The 19,652-nt window shown below is 32.6% G+C and overlaps 1 protein-coding gene across 2 annotated transcripts in view; it reads left to right on the top strand.

Moving 5' to 3' along the window:
• The window catches only part of KLHL1 (kelch like family member 1), a 416,652-nt gene that overhangs the window by 141,395 nt on the left and 255,605 nt on the right, over window positions 1–19,652 (top strand). For both annotated transcript variants that reach the window (XM_054446371.2, XM_054446370.2), the window contains one exon: window positions 7,555–7,691. In XM_054446371.2, the coding sequence (XP_054302346.2) occupies window positions 7,555–7,691 (137 nt within the window). The remainder of the gene's footprint in view (window positions 1–7,554; window positions 7,692–19,652) is intronic.

Below are 19,652 nucleotides of genomic sequence, written 5' to 3'. Positions count from 1 at the left end.
GTGTTCTTGGGAAAAACGTGCATTCAAATTTTACTGTTGTTTTGCTTATAGATGTAAGCATCACTATAATTCTTTTAACATATCCCCAATTGTTTTGAGCACTTCTTTTTTTTATTATTATACTTTGAGTTTTAGGGTACATGTGCACAACGTGCAGGTTCCAAATGTCCAACAATGATAGACTAGTTTAAGAAAATGTGGCACATATACATCATGGAATACTATGCAGCCATAAAAAATGATGAGCATTTCTTTACTCTCTGCAACAAAAGGTATTCCAGGCTGATTTTATGCTTACCCTGCTCCATTCTGCAGTCTGTCCTTTTTCTAAGGAGTCTTTGACAGACATGCACACATACATACATATGCACAAACACAAATAAGAATTCATATATTTTATGTTTAAAACAAATAATTTATATTAATACCTTCAAATTCTTTTTTTTTTAATTTCAATCCGTAATACCTTCAATTTCATAGGTTTGATTTTTTTTAAGTCTTCTCCCTTTCCGTACAAGCACACCCTGAAGATATTGCAGGTTGGATTCTAGACTACCATAATGAAGTGAATATCGCAATTAAGCAAGTCACCAAAATATATATTATATATGTATATTTATATATATATTTGTTTATAAATATATATTTGTTTCTTAGCAAATATATCAGTTCTATTTACATGATACCATAGGTCTAATAAGTGTGCAATAGCACTACATCATCATGTATGTATGTGTACATAGTTATTTAAAAAATGCTTTATTGCTAAAAAATACTAACAATCATCTGAGCCTTCTGAGAGTGTTAATCTTTTTGCTAGTGATGGGTCTTAACTCGTTGTTGATGGCTTCTGATTGATCAGGGTGGTGGTTGCAGAAGGCTGGGGTATCTGGTTTTTTTTAATTTTTTTTTTCAATTTTTTTTAAATTTTTAAAGTAGGATGATTATGAAATACGTTGCAACAATTGATTCTCCTTTCACAATTTTTTTATATACATATAGCATGGGATGCTGTTCAATAGCATTCTACCCACGGTATAACTTCTTTCAAATTGGAATCAATTTTCTCTTCAACCCTACTGCTGCTCTGTCAATTAAGTTTGTGTAATATTCTTTTTTATTTCTTTTTTTTTTTTTTTTTTGATTCAGCATCTTGCTTTGTGGCCTCAGGCTGGGGCACAGTGGCGCGAACTTGGCTCACTGCAATCTCCACTTCCTGGATTCAAGCAATTCTCATGCCTCAGCCACCTGAGTAGCTGGGATTACAGGCACGCGCCACCACGCCCATCTAATTTTTGTATTTTTAGTAGACGGGGTTTTGCCATCTTGGACAGGCTGATCTTGAACTCCTGGCCTCAAGTGATCTACCAGCCACCTCCCAAAAAGTTTAGATTACAGGCGTGAGCCACAACGCCCCACCAGTTTGTGTAATAGTCTAAATCCTTTCAATGATCTTCACAGAATTTTCACCAGGAGTAGATACCATCTCAAGAATCATTTTCTTTGCTCATCTATTAGAAGCAACTCTTCATCCATTCAAATTTGATCATGACATTGCAGCAATTCAGTTACATCTTCAGACTCCACTTCTAATTCTAGTTCTTTGGTTAGAGGTTACTTCTAGTAAGGTTACTTCCTCCACTGATGTCTTAAACCCTTCAAAGTCATATATGAGGGTTGGAATCTTCTCTTTTTCCAAACTAGTTATTTTTACTTCTTCCCATGACTTATGAATGTACTTAATGCTATGTAGGAGAGTGAAATTTTCCAGAAAGTTTTAAATTTACTTTGACAGATGCCTCAAAGGAATCACTATTTACAGCATCTAGAGACTTATTTTTGAAAGAACTAAAAATAAAACTACCATTCAGTCCAGGAATCCAGCTACTGAGTGTCTATGCAAAGGAAACAAAATCAATATATCAAAAAACCTGTGCTTGTATATTTATTGCACCACTATTCACAATATCAAACATATGGAATCAACCTAATTGTTCATCAATTGATGAGTGGATAAATAAAATATGATATAGATACCATGGAATACTATTCAGCCATTCAAAAAATGAAATCATGTCATTCATGGTCACATGGATGGACTTAGAGGTCATTTTCTTAAGTGAAACAAGCCAGGCACAGAAACACAAATGTCATATGTCTTCACTCATAAGTAGTTGCTAAAAACTGTGATTACATGGACATGGAGAGTTGCATAATAGATAATGGAGATCCAGAAGAGTGAGGAGGTGGGAAGGAGAAGGAAGGTGAAAAAATGATTAATGAGTACAATGTACATTATTTAGATGATGGATACCCTAAAAACCCTGTATTGACCATTACACAATCTATACATGTAACAAAATTGCACATGTATGCAAAAATCTATCCAAATAAAAAGGAAAAAAGAAAAGAAATGAAATATACTTTTTTAAAATAATATGACTTGAAAGTCAAAATTATTTCTTATGAACTGTACAATGGATGTGTTAGCAGGCCTAAAGACAACATTAATTTCCTTGTACATCTCTGTCAGAGCTCTTGAGCAACCAGGAACATTGTCAATGAGCAGTATACTCAGTAAGCCACTCTGCAAACGACGTGCTGTCGTCCAGGCTTTATTGTTCCATTTCTAAAGCACTGGCTGAGCGCACTTAGTGTAATTCTTAAGAGCCCTAGGATTTTCAGAATAGTAATGACCATTGGCTTCAACTTAAACTCACTGGTGCATTAGTCCTTAAAAAGAGAGTTAGCCTGTCCTTTGAAGCTTAGAAGCCAGCCATTGACTTCTATCTAACTATGAAAATCCTAGATGACATCTTCTTTATATATATGGTCAACATTGAAAATTTATTGTTTAGTAAAGCCACTTTCATCAATGATCATAGAAGCTGCAGGTTCTATTAGGTTGGGGCAAAATTAATTGCTGTTTTTGACATTAAAAGTAATGGCAAAAACCATGATAACTTTTGCACCAACCCACTTGCTGCTTCACTTTGCACTTTTATGTTATGGAGAAGACTACTTGCCTTAAACTTCATAAACTAACTTCTGCCAACTTTGTACTTTTCTTTGGCAGTTTCCTCACCTCTCTCAGCCTTCATGAAATTAAAGAGAGTTAGGGCCTTGCTCTGGATTGGGCTTTGGCTCAAGGAAATGTGGCAGGTTTCATCTTCTGCCCAGACCACTCACTTTCTCCATTTCAGAAATAAGTCTGTTGTGTTTTCTTATTATTTGTGTGTTCACTAGAGTAGCAATTTTAATTTACTTCAAGAATTTTTCCTTTGCATTCACAACTTGACTAAGTGTTTGGCAAAAGAGGCCTAGCTTTTGTTCTCATTCCACTTTATACATGTCTCCCTCACTAAACTTAATCATTTCTAGCTTTTGATTTAAAGTGAGAGACATGCAACACTCCCATTCATTTGGACACTTAGAGGGCATTGCAGGGTTATTAGTAGGCCTAATTTTAATATTGTGTCTCAGGGAATAGGGAGACCCATGGAGAAGGGGAGAAATGAGGGGGTGGCCAGTTAGTGAAGCAGTCAGAACTATACTTACTGAGTTTATTGTCTGAAATAGGTATAGTTTATGACACCACCAAACAAGAACAATTGTAACATCAAAGATCACTGTTCACAAATTACTGTAACAGACATAATAACAATAAAATATTTGAAATATTGCCAGAATTACCAAAATGTGACGAAGATACATGAAGTGAGCACATGCTGTTGGAAAAATGGTGCTGATGGAATTGCTAGATAATGAGTTGCTATAAGCCATAAATTATTTTTAAAAAACCGCAGTATCTGCAAAGCACAGTAAAGTGAAATGCAATAAAATAAGGCATGCTTGTATTTGTAATTCCATTTTCCATCAGATAAACCAAATAATTATATTTTCTTTTTAAAGCCATCAGAAAGCTGTGAATATACCAATAACAACCAAACCAAAACAAAACAGAGAACAAATAATAATGCCTAAGAACTAAAGGCCAGCTCCCTTCTTCACCTCTATTTTTTTTTGTTGGAGAAGTATAGTATCTGTTATGCAATCAAATTTTACTGTAGATGGAAAACGAAGGAGAATGTTATTGATGGTTCAAACAAAAATCAGTCAATAGAAATTGACCAAGAGATGACCCAGTTGTTTAAAGTATTAGAAAAGGGAAAAAAAGTAACTATCATAAATAATTCAAAATATTTATAGGAGAAGATGGATAACAATGAATAAAGCAATCGGTCATATAAAGGCTTTTGAGAAAATTCAAGTGATTAGAAATTACCTAAAGTAAAGCAGAGTGTAAAACAAAAATTGAGTGTAAAATGAATTAAGATTGAACAATCTATGTAGCATTCTCAGTTGTTGAACCATATATGCAATATGAGTCCTAGAATGTATCAGAGAGTTAATTTGGTGAAAATATGAGTAATTATTTGCAGATAATTTTCAAAATTTGATTTAAAAAGATCCGTCCACTGCTCCAGGAAACTCAGAAAAACATATGCTGAGTAAATCTTAAGTCCCACTTATAGCTAAATAACTAAAACCCTAAGATCAAGAGAAAAAACTTAAAAACAAAAATAAAGGACATATTACATCAGAAAAACAATTGTAAGAATGAAAGCTAGCTTTCTATAACAAACAAGGTGGTCTGGGTACCGTGTCTCATGCCCATAACCCCAATACTTTGGTAGGCTGAGGCAGGAGGATTACTCAAGGCCTGGAGCTCCAGACCAGCCTGGGCAACATAGCAAGACGCTCTCTACAAAAAAATTCAAAAACTAGCTAGGCATGGTAGCGCATATTTGTGGTCCTAGCTGCTTGAGAGGTGGAGGCAGAAGAATTGCTTGGGCCCAGGAGCTTGAGGTGCCAGTGAGCTATGATTGTGCCATTGGACTCCAACCTGGGTGACAAAGCAAGAGCCTATTTTTAAAACAAACAAACAAACAAACTGACAAAAAAAATTCCAACAGTGGTGCCTAATTGATAATGAAATTCTATATTTCAAGTTTAAAAAAAAGTCACCCTAGAATTCTATGTCATGTGTAAATAACTTTTAAAAGATACTAGACATGCAACTAAATAAGTCTTCAGAGAAATGAAAACTGTGTATTTTTTTGTATTTTTTGCCATCAGACTTACAGTACAAGAAATAAAGATATTTCTTCCAATATTGATACCAGATTAAAGCCGACTTCAAAAATGAATGGAGAGCATCAAAAATTGTGAAAAGGGCAGTAAATTTAAATATATTTTATGTTCTTCTTTTAGATTTTTGACTGAGCAGAAGGGGTGTTTTATGTTGCAAATTTCTTACAATATCCATGAAGGTAGAGTGTTATTGGTTAATGTGATCTCTAGACAAATTTAGCAAATATCCATGCAGGGGCCAAATCTGCTGTGCAGCTTTTTTTTGTGTAGACTATAAGCTAAAATTCATTGTAGAATTTTCAATTTATTGAGTTTGTTTTTAAGGAGAATATGCAACAAAGACTATGTATAAAATTTTCAACATGTAAAATATTTACTATTTGGCTCTTTATGGAAAACAAAATTCTGGTTGCTGCCGTAGAGCAACCACTTTAAACACACATATGTGTGCATACACATGTGAAAAACATGTAGCCAACATAATGATATGAAATAATTACTGTACAAAGATTAATCCAAAGAACAAATAGAGTAAATTAAAAACAAATATAATTGGTACAATTAAACCCAAATGTAATTTCGTGAAAAACATAAATTAGACATTTTAGAACCCATGCCGGGTGAGGTGGCTTGTGCATGTTGTCCCAGCTACACAGGAGGCTGAGGCAAGCAGATCACTTTGAGCCCTGGGGTTCAAGCCTGCAATGAGCTATGATCATGCCACTGCACAACATCCTAGACAACAGAATGAGTTACTGTCTCTAAAAAAATGTTGAAATTATAAACAAATAAATAAATGTTGGGCTCTAAGTAAAGTGAAAAAACTTTGGAAAATTTAAGATGCAAAGTGAATATATGAAGAAATAAAGAACTTGAATAAGCTTTGTGACTTAGTAAATATTGGAAATGATACTAGGAAAGTCTTCTTCAAAATAGCCAAATGTAAATGGGTTTTCACATAATTTCTGAAAGATCTTAAAGAAAAAAGTAATTGCTTTATTCTAAAAGTTGTTACACAAAATTAAAGAGTTGTAGCTCCCAGCTCATATTATGAGGCTACTACAGCCTTGATTAAAAATCAGATCAGGAAAATACAAGAAAATAAAATTTGACATTTATTTATCTCATAATTATACTTGAAAATATTATAATTTTTTCATTCTAAAATATCATTAACAACATTATAAATTTTAATACACAAATATTATAAAAATTGTTTGCAAAATTAGAAATTAAAGAGGTTTATCTGACTTGGTAAAGCTTATATTCCAAGTATATTCAGCAGGCATCATACTGAAGGGAGAAACTTTAGATGCATTCCCCTTAATATAGAAAAAAACACAAAATGCCTCTGTGACAGAGGAACTGTTTAACACAGCTGTAAGGAAAGAGAAAGGAGAGGAGTTATACAGAATGAACAGGAATAAGTCAAAAGAACATAACTTGCAGATGATGTAGTCATCTACCTAAATGTAGAAAGAAATAGCAGAATCAAAAGAACTAGCAAACATAATTCACCAGATGTACCAGATAAAGGATGAATCTATGAATTTCTCAATTAATAAATTCTAACAGAAAAACCAACAAAAAATAGAATAAAAAGTAGATAGTATACACAAAGCCAACAAAATTGTAACAATATAAGAATCAACCAAGACTCTATATAGCAATTTTCAGGGAAACTTTAAATTGAAAAGGAAACAAAGTATCCTGAATATAGGGATAGATATTTTATACTTTTAGATGGAATGAATTTATATGAAAATTATGTCAAATCTCCCCAAATGAAATAAAAAATTAATGCATTTTTAAATCAAAATGCTTTAGGAATTATTTTTAAAACTTAAAAAGTTACTTAAGACTTGAAAGCCTAAAACTCTACTTATGAAAGAATAAAATGTTACTGATAGTTCAATTTAAAATATTAAAGAAAGGGATTTGCCTTATTGGTTATAAAGACATATTTATAATTTAAAAATACTATTTTATTGGCACAAGAACAGGCAAATAAGCAAAACATAATAGAAATCTCACCAACAGATCAATACACGTTATGCGTTCAAATTCATGATAGTTCAGTGGGGAAAGTTAGCATGGTGAAAGGTGGGTCATTACATAAAGAAAACTATAATGTATTATTTAAGAGGCCTGAAGCCCTAAATGTGAAAGACAAAATATTGTTCAAGTGATAGAAGAAAATGTCTGAGAATACTCTATTATGAAAAGTTAGGGGAAGATTTTTTGAGTCAGTTTTGTAAAGTACAACTCATGAGGCAATAAATAAAATGCATTAATTGATTGGTCAATAGATTGATTTTGTACTCTGCGTTGCATTCTGGTTGACACAGTGATTTTCTCCCTTACATTCAAGACCTAAATTAGAACCTGTGACTCTTTCAGGCTTGTTCTGAGTTCGGTCTCCGACTATTTTGCGGCCATGTTTACAAGTGATGTTTGTGAAGCCAAGCAAGAGGAGATCAAAATGGAAGGCATAGACCCCAATGCTCTCTGGGACCTTGTCCAATTTGCATATACAGGTATGGCAAAATAATTATAACATCATACTGATGTCTTATAAATTTTAGCTCATTTCCTTTAAGTACAAGATTTAAAGCTTTTTTAAAAAAATTCTGTATCTTTTCAGTTGAAAACTATTTAGTAGATAAAAAATCAGACTAACTTTTTATTGTCACTGAAATTACAAATGTATATATGTATACATATACATTTTGTTCTTCTACAAATGATTTAAACTGGCTTACATAAATAAGTAAATAGTAGAACCTGAGAGAGAAACAGGGTGGATACAAGTTATTGAATAATAATTTGTTTATGTCCATGTTTGCTTAGGAAAGAAAAGAGATTCTAATTGTCTTTTCTTTTGGAAATGATGGGTTCAAATAACTTTTTTCCCTCTAATGTGTTACTTTAACGTAAAAATTTTCACAGAACAGTCAATGCAGACTTGACAAATCATTTGAAATGGACAATAAAGAAAGGTACTTAGAGTTGTGCAAATGACATTTTTAAAGTTTTTTTTCTGATCTACTATGTTGACATTTTCTATTAATCTTTGCATTGTGTTATTAGTGCATTCAAATAATTTTGCCATTGTAGCAAACATTTGTTGAATGTTACTCAATATACAAGTATTAATTGTATTTGTAGAGAATAAACTAATAAATCTGTGTATTGCCCTCATGAAGCTCACAGACGAAATGAACAGATGTAGATGAGGACATAAATATGATACAATGCCAAATGTTAAGAGAGTTAGAAGGCATACAACACACAGAGCATTATCAGGGTTTACACTTTTTAATAACTATTTACATTTAGCAAGAAGAAGAGGACATAAAATCTTGTGAAAGAAACCAAGGCAGACAGTATATATTGATGGTTTGGTTTATGTATTATTTCTTATAAATGAAATGTGGTTCATTTTACCTAAATTCTTCATACTGGTGTGAGACGAAGAAAGGCAGGTTCTGGCCTAGTTATTAAAGCAGCAGGAACGTAGTTTAAGGAGTTTTATTTTTACAGCATTTCTGCTAACACAAAAACAAGAGGTGACGTTGTGAAGATCAGCCAGGTCTTTGGACCCAGGTGTGGAGTCCAAACACCTGGGAACCAGGAGGACTCTGTCCTCTTTTAGGATTTCACTTATATTGGAGAAGGATTTGCTAACACTAAGATAACACTCAGTAAAAAAAGCTTCCTGGAAAAAAAAAAGAAAAAAGTACACATGCTCTGGCTGCTTAATCTCAAAGCAGCAATGTGAGGAAAATACTCAGACATTTTTTAGTCTTAATAGTTTTAAAGTAATATTTTGATAAAGAGAAAATCATACTAGACAAAATTAAACAGGTAAAGAAGACTTTATTCAAGGATATTGCATTGGGAGAGAGAGACACCCAAACTCAGTCTGAAGTTCACTGAAACGAAGGAAGGGAGGGTTTTTAAGTGCCAAGGTCAGAGGGAGAGCACAGGCCCATCTGTGTTTGTTAATTGGTTTTACTAAAGAAAAAGTAAACTTTCTCATCTTTGGGAGAGGATAGTTTTACAACTTGAAGCAATTTGTTCACCCAGGTTAGTCTTCTACTCTCCTCCAGAAACCGCCGCATAGGGGAGCTATTTCCCTTGATGTTTACATTTCAAAGATACAATGTTCAGGCCTTTGAGAAATAAACAAAGTTACTGGGTTGTAAAACTAGCAAACTAGCAAGAGGTTTTTAAAAAGACTAAACATCTCAAAGGATTAGAGAAAAAATTACAATTCCATGTTTTTTTTAAAATGAGTATTCTGAAAAAAGAGGGGTCAACATAGAGTCAGGAAGAATTCTGTCCAAAGTTTAGTGAAACTGAGGCAAATATTAAGACCATCTTGGTCAATTTCAATTTGCATACAACCTGAAACAGTCATATGGAGGAATATTTATCTCTGAGCCAAGAGGTAGCCAGCATAATTACGTTATTGTTTCCTGGAAAGGGAAGAATCATGAAGCTAACATTTTAGGAATCCTTCCAGCAACTAAAATGACATAGATCTAACAACCTAACACTTCCAGGCTCCATGGTCTGGCAGTCTTGCATTTCCTGTGTGCAAAACTGGGTCAAAAGACACTCAGCATCCTGCTGTACAAAGTTGGAAGGTGTTTCAAAGCTCCCTGCTGAAATAATGACCCAGATTTGGCTCTGCTTGTAGAGGGCGGACAGGATACAAAAATGCCTCTCAGCTGCCGCTGCCACTTTGGCCTGTGCTCCAATACCTTAAATTTTTAGTTATGAGTTTACAGAAATGTGTTAGATGAGGAAAATATTTATCAGGTATTATTGGAAAAATTGCAGGCATGACATAAGGCAAGTATCTTGCTTTTTGTCATATACAATGTAACAAATTATAACAACAGGAAAGAACAAGCGATCAGTTGTACAGAAAGGGAAGCATAGGAGGTAACTGCACTATCTACCTAACTCACCAGCTAACAGATATCTAAGACTTTTCTTTAAAGAAAGCTAAAAATATATTCCAGAAAACAGGAAAAAAAATGAATGAGTGGGAATAGATGTAAAAGTCCAGCCATTTGAGAAAATGTATTTTTTTTTTAATTTTAAGGTTTCAGAGGCTTTGGTGAAACTAAGGAGGATCAACTATGTCAATGATTGATAGTTAATTATTAGCTGTAGGAGCAATGTGTTTAATAGAGATGGGTCAGAGTGCTTTCAAATGATTTGAACATATAACATTTTATGAACTCTGAAAAATGTGTAAGATTTGAAGGAACCAGATGTAGGTAATTTGTCTTATTAAGTTAGAAATTAAGGACAAAGTGCATGGATAAAGCATGCTTAGAATGAATGTTTGAGATAAGCTTCAATGATTATAGTTTATAATCTTTGATTGAAAAAATAACTTCTATAGAATTTTATATAGTAAAAAATTGTACATATTAAGATATGGGAAACACTCTCCCTGTTGAACTCATCCAACATTTGTTACCCGTAGTCCAAAAAATTAGATGAGAAGCAATGAGATCAAGTTTTTCAGAGAAATTCAGTAAGAACTAAAGCAAACATGTAGACTTACATTTATTATTATTATTATTATTATTATTATTATTATTTGGTAACTGGTAAGAATGGCCTTGGTATCATTGAGACACAGCAATGGTGATAACAGTTCAAAAGAAATTTCTTAAAAGAAAAAAATATGAAAAGGTTAATACTTAGCAATATGTACAATAGAGTAAAAACCCAGTAAGGTCTTTGTGTCAAAAGAATTTGAAAAAATAATAATTCTTGGAACTATTTAGGATAATGATGAGGTTGTGAAAAAATGATGACTACTTTTAAGGTATGAAGTTAGTTTCTTTACTTAAAATAAAAGACAACATAAGGTCGGTTTTTCCCACATTGTAACAGCAGAGAAATGGAAAGAAAATTTACACTGGTGTTAGAGAAATAATTATAACTTAATATGAAGTTCATGTCATTTTTCTAAATTCTTAATTTGCAGTATAAGCAATTTCAATTTTTTTTTCTTTTAAGACTTTCCATCAGGTTTTCTTCACCGTTTTCTACTAGAAAATCTGCTTGTGATCTTAGCCATTTGTAAAGAGCAAAGGCTCACTTTAGCAACAGTGTGTGTTATAATGTAGTGCTGTTTTATAATTGGTATCTTAAGTTGTAAATAAAATACTTAGTTGGAATTCAGATTGTATATCAGTACTTATAAAATTGTATATCAGTTTTTCAAAATCAAATCATAATTCTGCTAACAATATTTGAGCACTTATGGCATGAAAAGGGTTACAGTGTGTATTAGAAAAAGATACAATGTAAACTATATATATCGATGCTCCTTAACTTACAATGGATTTATCTGGATGTGCTATTCTCTTTGCAAATCAAGGAATATAGCGAATGCCTATCACTTTCATGCCATCATAATGACCAAAAATTGAAAGTCAAACTCTGATAAGTCAGGAACCATCTGTATAAAAAACTGATAGAGTACAGCTTAAAATGTCATAAACCTTTAAACAAATTTGGCAACGCACAGGATTATATGGAGCAGGGCATAATGCAAAAGCTCTTTACTTTTGTTTTTAAAAGTAGTAAAATCTATGTATCACTATCCACTTGTTGGCATTCTCAGTTTAGATGTGTCAAATTGACTTAAAAACAGCTTTGTGAGCGTTTTCCTGTACCTAATGCAGCTCCTGTTCTGTAGTTCCGTTTTTCTATTAGGCTGAATAGAAATGAAAACTGAGATATTATCATTTAATCTTCAATAAGCCTTTGATTTGGCAGGGTGAAGTTAAAGTTATTCAGGAGTTATTGTATGAGTCATCCTCAGAAGCATAAGGTCAGAGATGAAAAGACAATTAGGCCATGCAATATCTTATCACTCTATGTTCAAATCACCTAGAGAAGTAGCAACGTCTGGAACTTCAGATATTCCATCCTGAACGTTATACATTTTACAGAGGAACGTTTTTCTATGCTAAGCATGTGCAAAGCCGAAACACCAAAATATTTTTTGAAAATCACATATTTCATATTTCAAATAAGCATTTGTAAAATCTTCTTGAGATAGATCACAAATGTGTTGGTCTGTTTTAAATTAATACGAGGACACATATACATATTCAAAGCCTCTAAATTTCTTAATGCTGCCCAATCAATGAGGTAAAAGTAACCTTGAAATGATCAATAGTAAGTTTTTGACTGTGTTACTGGAATAGGAACATCAGAACTTAAATTGACTGGTATTGTGTCTACCAGATTTGTGTACTTTTATAGAGTATCAGGAATGATAGGAGTTCCTTGAAGTGACTCATAGCTGTCTTGCTCTCAAAATAGTTTGAGTAGCTTAAACTGACTATCATATTGCTATATAGTGGTTGAGTGCAGGTTTGGTTCATAGTTTATCCCCATCTAATGCTAGTTCCCTTTAGGTGGCAATGGTGCCTTACAATTTAAGCATATTAATGCCTAATGGTCTTTGTCCTGTGAATGCATTGAACAACACTCAAGTTTTACTATACATATGTCTACTATGTACTATGCCTTATGATGGGGTCTGAAAAACAATATGCTGGATTATACATGTTCCTTACCTTTAAGGGCCTTCAAATTTAGCACTAAATACAACTTTGTGTTATCTTATTTTGGTTTAAACATTTTTTGATATATATATGTATACATATCTCCTAGTATTTTCTCATTTAAGAATGGAGCAAAACGATTTTTGATAACAACAAATATTGATTTTGAATCCACTTGCACACACATTAGGATTTCAATCACAGCCAAAAATGGATGCTCACGTTTTGAAAGGAAAAGAAAAACTATAATATATTTGGAAAGGGTGCACTGAGGTTCACTATATTTTAAAGTTGCTCTTAGACTGACAGAAATTTCCTCCTAGTTTATCTCTTACATAGTCTCTACTATCCTGACATACTTGAAAATATACTGTGTTCATTGATGTGTAAGAAAATAGAGTTCTAACAAATATGGGATATGGAATTGCAGAGTTACTAACAAAGTGTCAGGTCCTGTAGAGAACTGATAAGGACAAGGTTTAAATAAAGGAAGCTGTCCATCTAGTAGTGATATTAAGAAGAGGGTTAGGAAATTAAACTGCCAAATGGCAGACCTTTAATCATATTGAAGTGTTAACTTCCTTGTAAAAAAAGGTTGTGCGCCACTGAAGTTAATTAAAGTGTCTTTGTCCATGCTAAGAAATGTTAAGATAGCTTCTGCTTACTGCCAAACATTTGAATGAAATAAATATACACACATAGAGGCTGAGATGTTGAGTGTCCTGCTTTAATATTAAAAAGTGTATATCAGCCTGGACTTTACCATTTAAACTCCCTTCAGAATTTTTGTTGTAATTAGAAGTAAATTATTGTTTCATTTTTATTACTGGTTTAATTCAAGTGGCGTGAATTATGCAAGCACATTAGTACATTATTAGTTTTAAACTTAAGGCTTTTACTAGATGGAAAATTCTATCCTCGATTTAAGAAACTGAGCCTTCAAAGACTGGTTTTATGTATTGTTATTGCCCATTATTTTAAAGTGTTCATTTAATAAATTTTCAGAGGAAGTTTAAACAACCTGTATATTCAGTAACAAAATAAAAGTAATAAAAATAAAATCAATAATATAATTTTTATATCACCATCAAATCCTTACCTTTTCATCATTTTAGCAAGAAATCTTGTTTAATTTGTGCATATATATGTTTAAAATGTGTGTGTGTGTGTAAAACATTTAGTACTATCATATGAAACTAATTTGGGAAAAAGTATTGTGCCAAAATAGACAATAAAAACGATTTCAATTTTTTGACTGTTATACAGCTTTTTGTTGTTGTTATTGAGCAGTGTTTGGCTTTGTGCCATGGGGCTTAATAGAGAGGCTGCAAAAGAAATAGCTAGGTGACTTTTAATATTTAGGAGTAAGGGTTATGTATCTACCACAGTGTAAGTCACAGTTATTTTCTGGGTTTTGAAGTAAGAAAAATCTCTTGGGTCCCATAATCAACTTTACTTCCTTAAACAATCTGTGGATTTTATTTTATTGTTGCTCTCAGTCTTATAATTGTTTTCATTTTCCTTTACTTTGTGAGAAGCTAAGAACTGAATCATTGAATTGAATTCAATCACCATTTTTCCAAGTGTTCAGGGTACCTGCTATGTATTTTCCTACTTTAATCATAAGGTTCACTATATCTTCTTAGGATTCTTCCACCTGTACTTTCAAAATACTTATACACTTTATTCCTTTGTATTTGTAAATGTAGTGTGTAGAACTTAACACTAGATATCCAAGACTTATTTTGGCCTTCACTTGAATTGATATGCAACTACCACTCAGTGTGATGTGGGCAGCTCAGTGTTCATTCTGATCGCTGGACATTTATTCTAATTGGCATGCACCTATTTCTTGCTTCTCATTAAGTACTTGAAATATTTCTTGGGCTTCTCTATTTTACAGTTATGGATCTTGGTCAAATTACTTAACTTTATGAAGTCTTCAGATTCCTTAAATGTAAAAAGGGAAAATAACAGTCTTTAAGTGAGAGGGTTATTTTAAGGAGCAAACTTATAAAATTAAGCTAGTTTAGCATAAAGTTTAGCATGCAGCAAACACTCAATTATGATTATTCATAATGTGTGATTTAATAAGTTTTTTCAAATCTTTTTCACAATCCATAAGAATAAAAATAACAGCTGAGAACTGGGTGAGGATATTCACTTTGCTTATCAATCTTTTATTAATTTCGAGTCCAATTTATTATGTGTCTCAGCATTATAATATGTTTTTTAATTCAGGTGTATGATTTGGTATACATGTATAATGGTGCATTTTTTAAACAACTAGCTTATGATTTTGCTACCTTGTGTATTTGAGATGGATTTTTATTGTATATTATATTCATGATTTTATCATGTTTTATCTTAATTGGTCCTTACAGCAACATTCTGAGATAGGTGGGTAGTCAATATCATATTGTCAGATACAGAAATGGCATCTTAGCTTACATGTCAACAAAATTATTGTAAGATGTAAAATCATGGCCTAATTTTTCCATGGACATTTTGACATCTTTTCTACTAGATCTGGAGTTATTCAACATTCTGTCTGCTTAATATGAGAGGCAGCGCTGCTCATAATTACTTATGTCATTGTCACATTGAGTGAAAAGCATGACCTTCCATTGACCTAGTAACAACTGGCATCATATATTTTTTTCTTACAATTAATATTGTTGTACATCAAATCATGAGTAGCCTGAGGAAGTTATATAGATGATAACCAAATGGAGAATTGTCATTGATGCTTCTTAGCACTAGTTAAAATGTTATCCTCAGACTTGCGCATTCATAATTTCATAATTTTAAGTCTAATTTTATTTTATTAATCTGAATAAGAATCATAAAAATATTACAACACTCAATTATTAACATTTTCAAGAACTTTGCGTGCAAATCTTAGCTATGCCTCACAATATTCAACTTTATCTTACAAGTGAATCAACTAAAGCACCAATTTCCTAAATGTTTTTAAATAATACCCATCTTTGAAAACATTATTTTACTTCGGTTTTCACTATTTGTTAATATCTTCCATTTAAAATTTGGTAGAGATGATATGATTTGCTGATAGTACGGGGGGAAAACAAGCAAATAAAAACAAGCAAAACAACCCTGTCATTTCACCCTTCTTAAGACTTCTGTAAATTACCACTTAGCCATTTTTAGTGAAGAGTCCAGTTTCCCATTATGCTTGGGAAAGGACACTTATAATGGGAACACGAAGCACTTTAATTTTAAACACTTTGTCTCCCTCAGTTGAAGGATGCTAAGTGCAATCCAACCAGGAAAACACATTTTAGCTGGAAGTGAACTGCATGCTGAAGATGTTCTGAAGGAATACCTTGATCACTGATTCCTTTGGATTGTGAAGTTGAGTTTTCATCTCTACATATCGTAGCTATTATTTCACTCCTGTCACAATACTGAACCAGAGAACATGTCCTAGCCAAATGGCACTTACATGAGTCTGATGAATCTGTCCCACCCCATATTTTCTTCTCTAAAGAAATGTTTAGGTGTGGTGAGAGGAGAGGATAATGCAGAATAAAAACCAATAAAGAAATTCTAAAGACTGGTAATGGGATTCAGTCTTACAAGAAAAAATGTAAAAACTATTTTGCATTTATCTAAAATATAAGTTTATTCGTGATAGATCCATGCCTGAAAAATGTGAATACTACTTGGAAATATATGCCATTGATTATTTTCATGTGTTTTCCTGGGCTATGCACTCTGCTTTCTGATTAATGAGCATTTTTGATTAACTGACAAATTTGACTAATTCAAAAATGATGTAATAGGACATTTTTGAATCATTTTTACAAATTACTATTTTATTTGCCAAATTCAGTTAAACAAAACATATTTAGAACCTTGTACTCAAACCCCCTTGCTTACATTTATTTAACTTAAGTTTTCCACATCTTAAGATGGCTTCAAAGTGTACTATCCAAGACGGGAAATAACAGTCACATAACCTATGACATAACTCAATGTGCTTGGATAGTGTTTTCAGAAAGAATTGCATACTTATCAGAAATTCTGTATCTGTATGCTCCCTCAGCAGCACTCTGTAATTATTGCACTTACAGTTCACTGGGGCTAAGAAATATTGATTTTAAATATGGATTGTGAGATGTGAAGATTTCAAGAAAGGCATGAATGTTTGTAGTCAGAAAATAAAAGTGATGATCTTTAAAAATGACCCATAGTGGTAGCAGCAAGGTAAGGAGGTAACATATGAAGCATATTTTGGAAACCAAGATAAAGCGTCATAAAAAATTACCTGTTAAACAAAAATACAAAATCTCTGTCAACACAGAACCTCAAGAGTAAAGAGTAAAGAGTAAAGAAGTGGGTATGGTGGCCTCACAGAGGATAGGATGGTAGAACTCCCAATCCGGGCAGAATGTGAGATAAACTATTAAAACTGCCAACTTTTTTCTTTCTACATCAAATCCACCAAAGTTACTGAATAAAATATTTAAGCATCTCAAGATGGAAGAGCTCTGCGGATAACTTCAATATACCCTGGTTCTACAGAAACATGTTCCTACCAATTTGCTAAAATCTGGCCAGCAGAAGTTGCCTTCTTTTATACTTACCCTTTTCTATCTCCCTTCTAGTTTCCTGATGGTGTAGAATATAGAAGAAGAAAAAAAATTAAGCCACTTACATAAGCCACCAAGTTATGGCTTTTATCTTAGTTTTATTTCTAAATATCCATGGTGTATAAGGCTTTATAAGTCAAATAAAAAAATACTTGGAAAGGCATTCAAATTCAAATCAAAACAACTATGGTATAATTTTCACAATAAGTAAATGTCTTAAAACTCTGTTTGTATTCATAGAAATGACATACCAATTAGTTTTTCTTCTCAGTCACCAAGACAAAGAGGTAAGCATAATCAGTTATATTATAAACCAAAGGCAAACATTTTCCTCACCATAAACACGGGTGTTGTTATATTAAAATCTGAGACAAATATTTCATTTGAATATTCAAAATATTTTAAATATACATATAACACTGTATAAGCTACTTTAGACATCTTCAGTATTTAGCCAAAAGTGTATGTAACGATGAATTATAGAACTGTTGCTTCTGTGGGCTGATTCAAGTTCAAATTATTTTGTCCAGGAGCACAAGTCTCTAATACTTTCATGCATTAAGCAACAGAATATTTAAATCTGAAAATCAAACTCAACTGGGTTCAAGGTACAATTAATTTAAAGGGAATTGAATTATCTCTGCTGAATTCAAGAGTATATGTTCTACATAAAGGTATCCTAAATTAAAATAATGACCAAAAGAACGTATCTTTGATAAGTCTGGTGCTTAGATAGACAAATTATGTTACTTAAGTAAGGATTTAAATAACTTCTATGGCCATGAGTTAATCATTCTTTTTCACTGTTCTTACAATCAAAATTTCCTCAAGTGTTGCATGACATGCTATTTTAGGTTAAACTTCATGGAAATTAGTGAGAGTGGGAAAAATCTATGGAGTTGATTAGGGACAGAGTCATAAACTATAATAAATTTGAAGATAAGACATGTACTCTATTGTTAAAGTTGAGGGAGCTTAACACCTATGCATTGATGTGAGTCAGGGGAATGTTGCTTTTACTCTGAAAACAATTCCTTGTTCTCTTCAAATGATGGATATGTAATTAGAGTAGCTTTAAAGCAATTTAAGTAAATTTGAGCTACTGTCATGTTTAATTCTTACCTATCATGCAGTGGACTTTTATAGGAATAAGGTGGACAGACAGAAATAGAACGAATAATGGCTTGTATTGTGGCAGCTACTTTTGAACTGCTCTTTGCATAGCTTTTTATGACTTTTCTAACAGTTTCTCTTGAACTCTAAGATGTAATTAGTACTCAAAAAACATAACCATGTCTTTCTTGTGGCTGGAAGGCATGTATGACATGGTTTACAGATTAATTAGCTCTAGGATTATAGAATTTCATGGGTAGAACTTATATTCTGTTTTCTAAAATCAGTTTGCTGTAATTTTTAGAAGACAACTAGGATTTTCTCTCTGACAAGAGAGAGAGGAGGCCAGAGTGCCAATAAAGTGGTACAAATTGGCAATAAGGAATAATTTTGACAGCAAAACTCTAAATTGCAGTAAAATTTAAATTTCATTGTTAACTGTTAAGAATATGTGTAAATTGCCTAAACTAAAATCTCTTTAACTCTCCTTCCTTTTTTGAAACATTTTTTCAAAAAATCCTGTGAAATGACTGACATAAATAATTGAATACACCAATAAATGATGGAGAATAGACAAATTTCCCAAGTAGAAGAATTCAAAAGTATTTATGCCAGTTATTCCACCATCATGGAGATAGAGTACAACTCCCCCCTCCGTAAGTGTAGGCTGTGCATAGGGACTTTCTTCCAGAGAGTACAGTATGTAAAGGTACTAAAGAATAACACTACAGTGGAAAAACCTGGCATACACTACCTCCGCACGTGATCAAGATGACTATCACCAGTGATAAGTCATGTTGATAATGTTTCTTAAATAGCATGTGATGAGACAGAAACTTCATTCATAACCCCAGTCTAATAATCAGCAAAATATCAATTGAACATTTTATGAAATATTAAATTAGTACTCCTCAAAACTGTCAAAGTCATTAAAAAAAGGAAAGTCTGAAAACTTCCACAGCCTAGAGTTGCCTAAAGAGACAGAATGAGTAAAATGAGATGTACTATTCTGAATGAGATCCTGGAACAGAAAAAGGACATTAGGTAAGAAAAGAAAAAAAAATCTACGGAATGTAAAGGAAGTACACATTTTAGTTAATAATAATGTAACAATATTTGTTCATTAATATAACACATATATCATACGAATGTAAGATGT

The sequence above is a fragment of the Pongo pygmaeus genome, chromosome 14 (assembly GCF_028885625.2).
Source record: "Pongo pygmaeus isolate AG05252 chromosome 14, NHGRI_mPonPyg2-v2.0_pri, whole genome shotgun sequence".
Classification (NCBI taxonomy): domain Eukaryota; kingdom Metazoa; phylum Chordata; class Mammalia; order Primates; family Hominidae; genus Pongo; species Pongo pygmaeus.
This window is presented reverse-complemented; position numbering and strand designations above follow the sequence as displayed.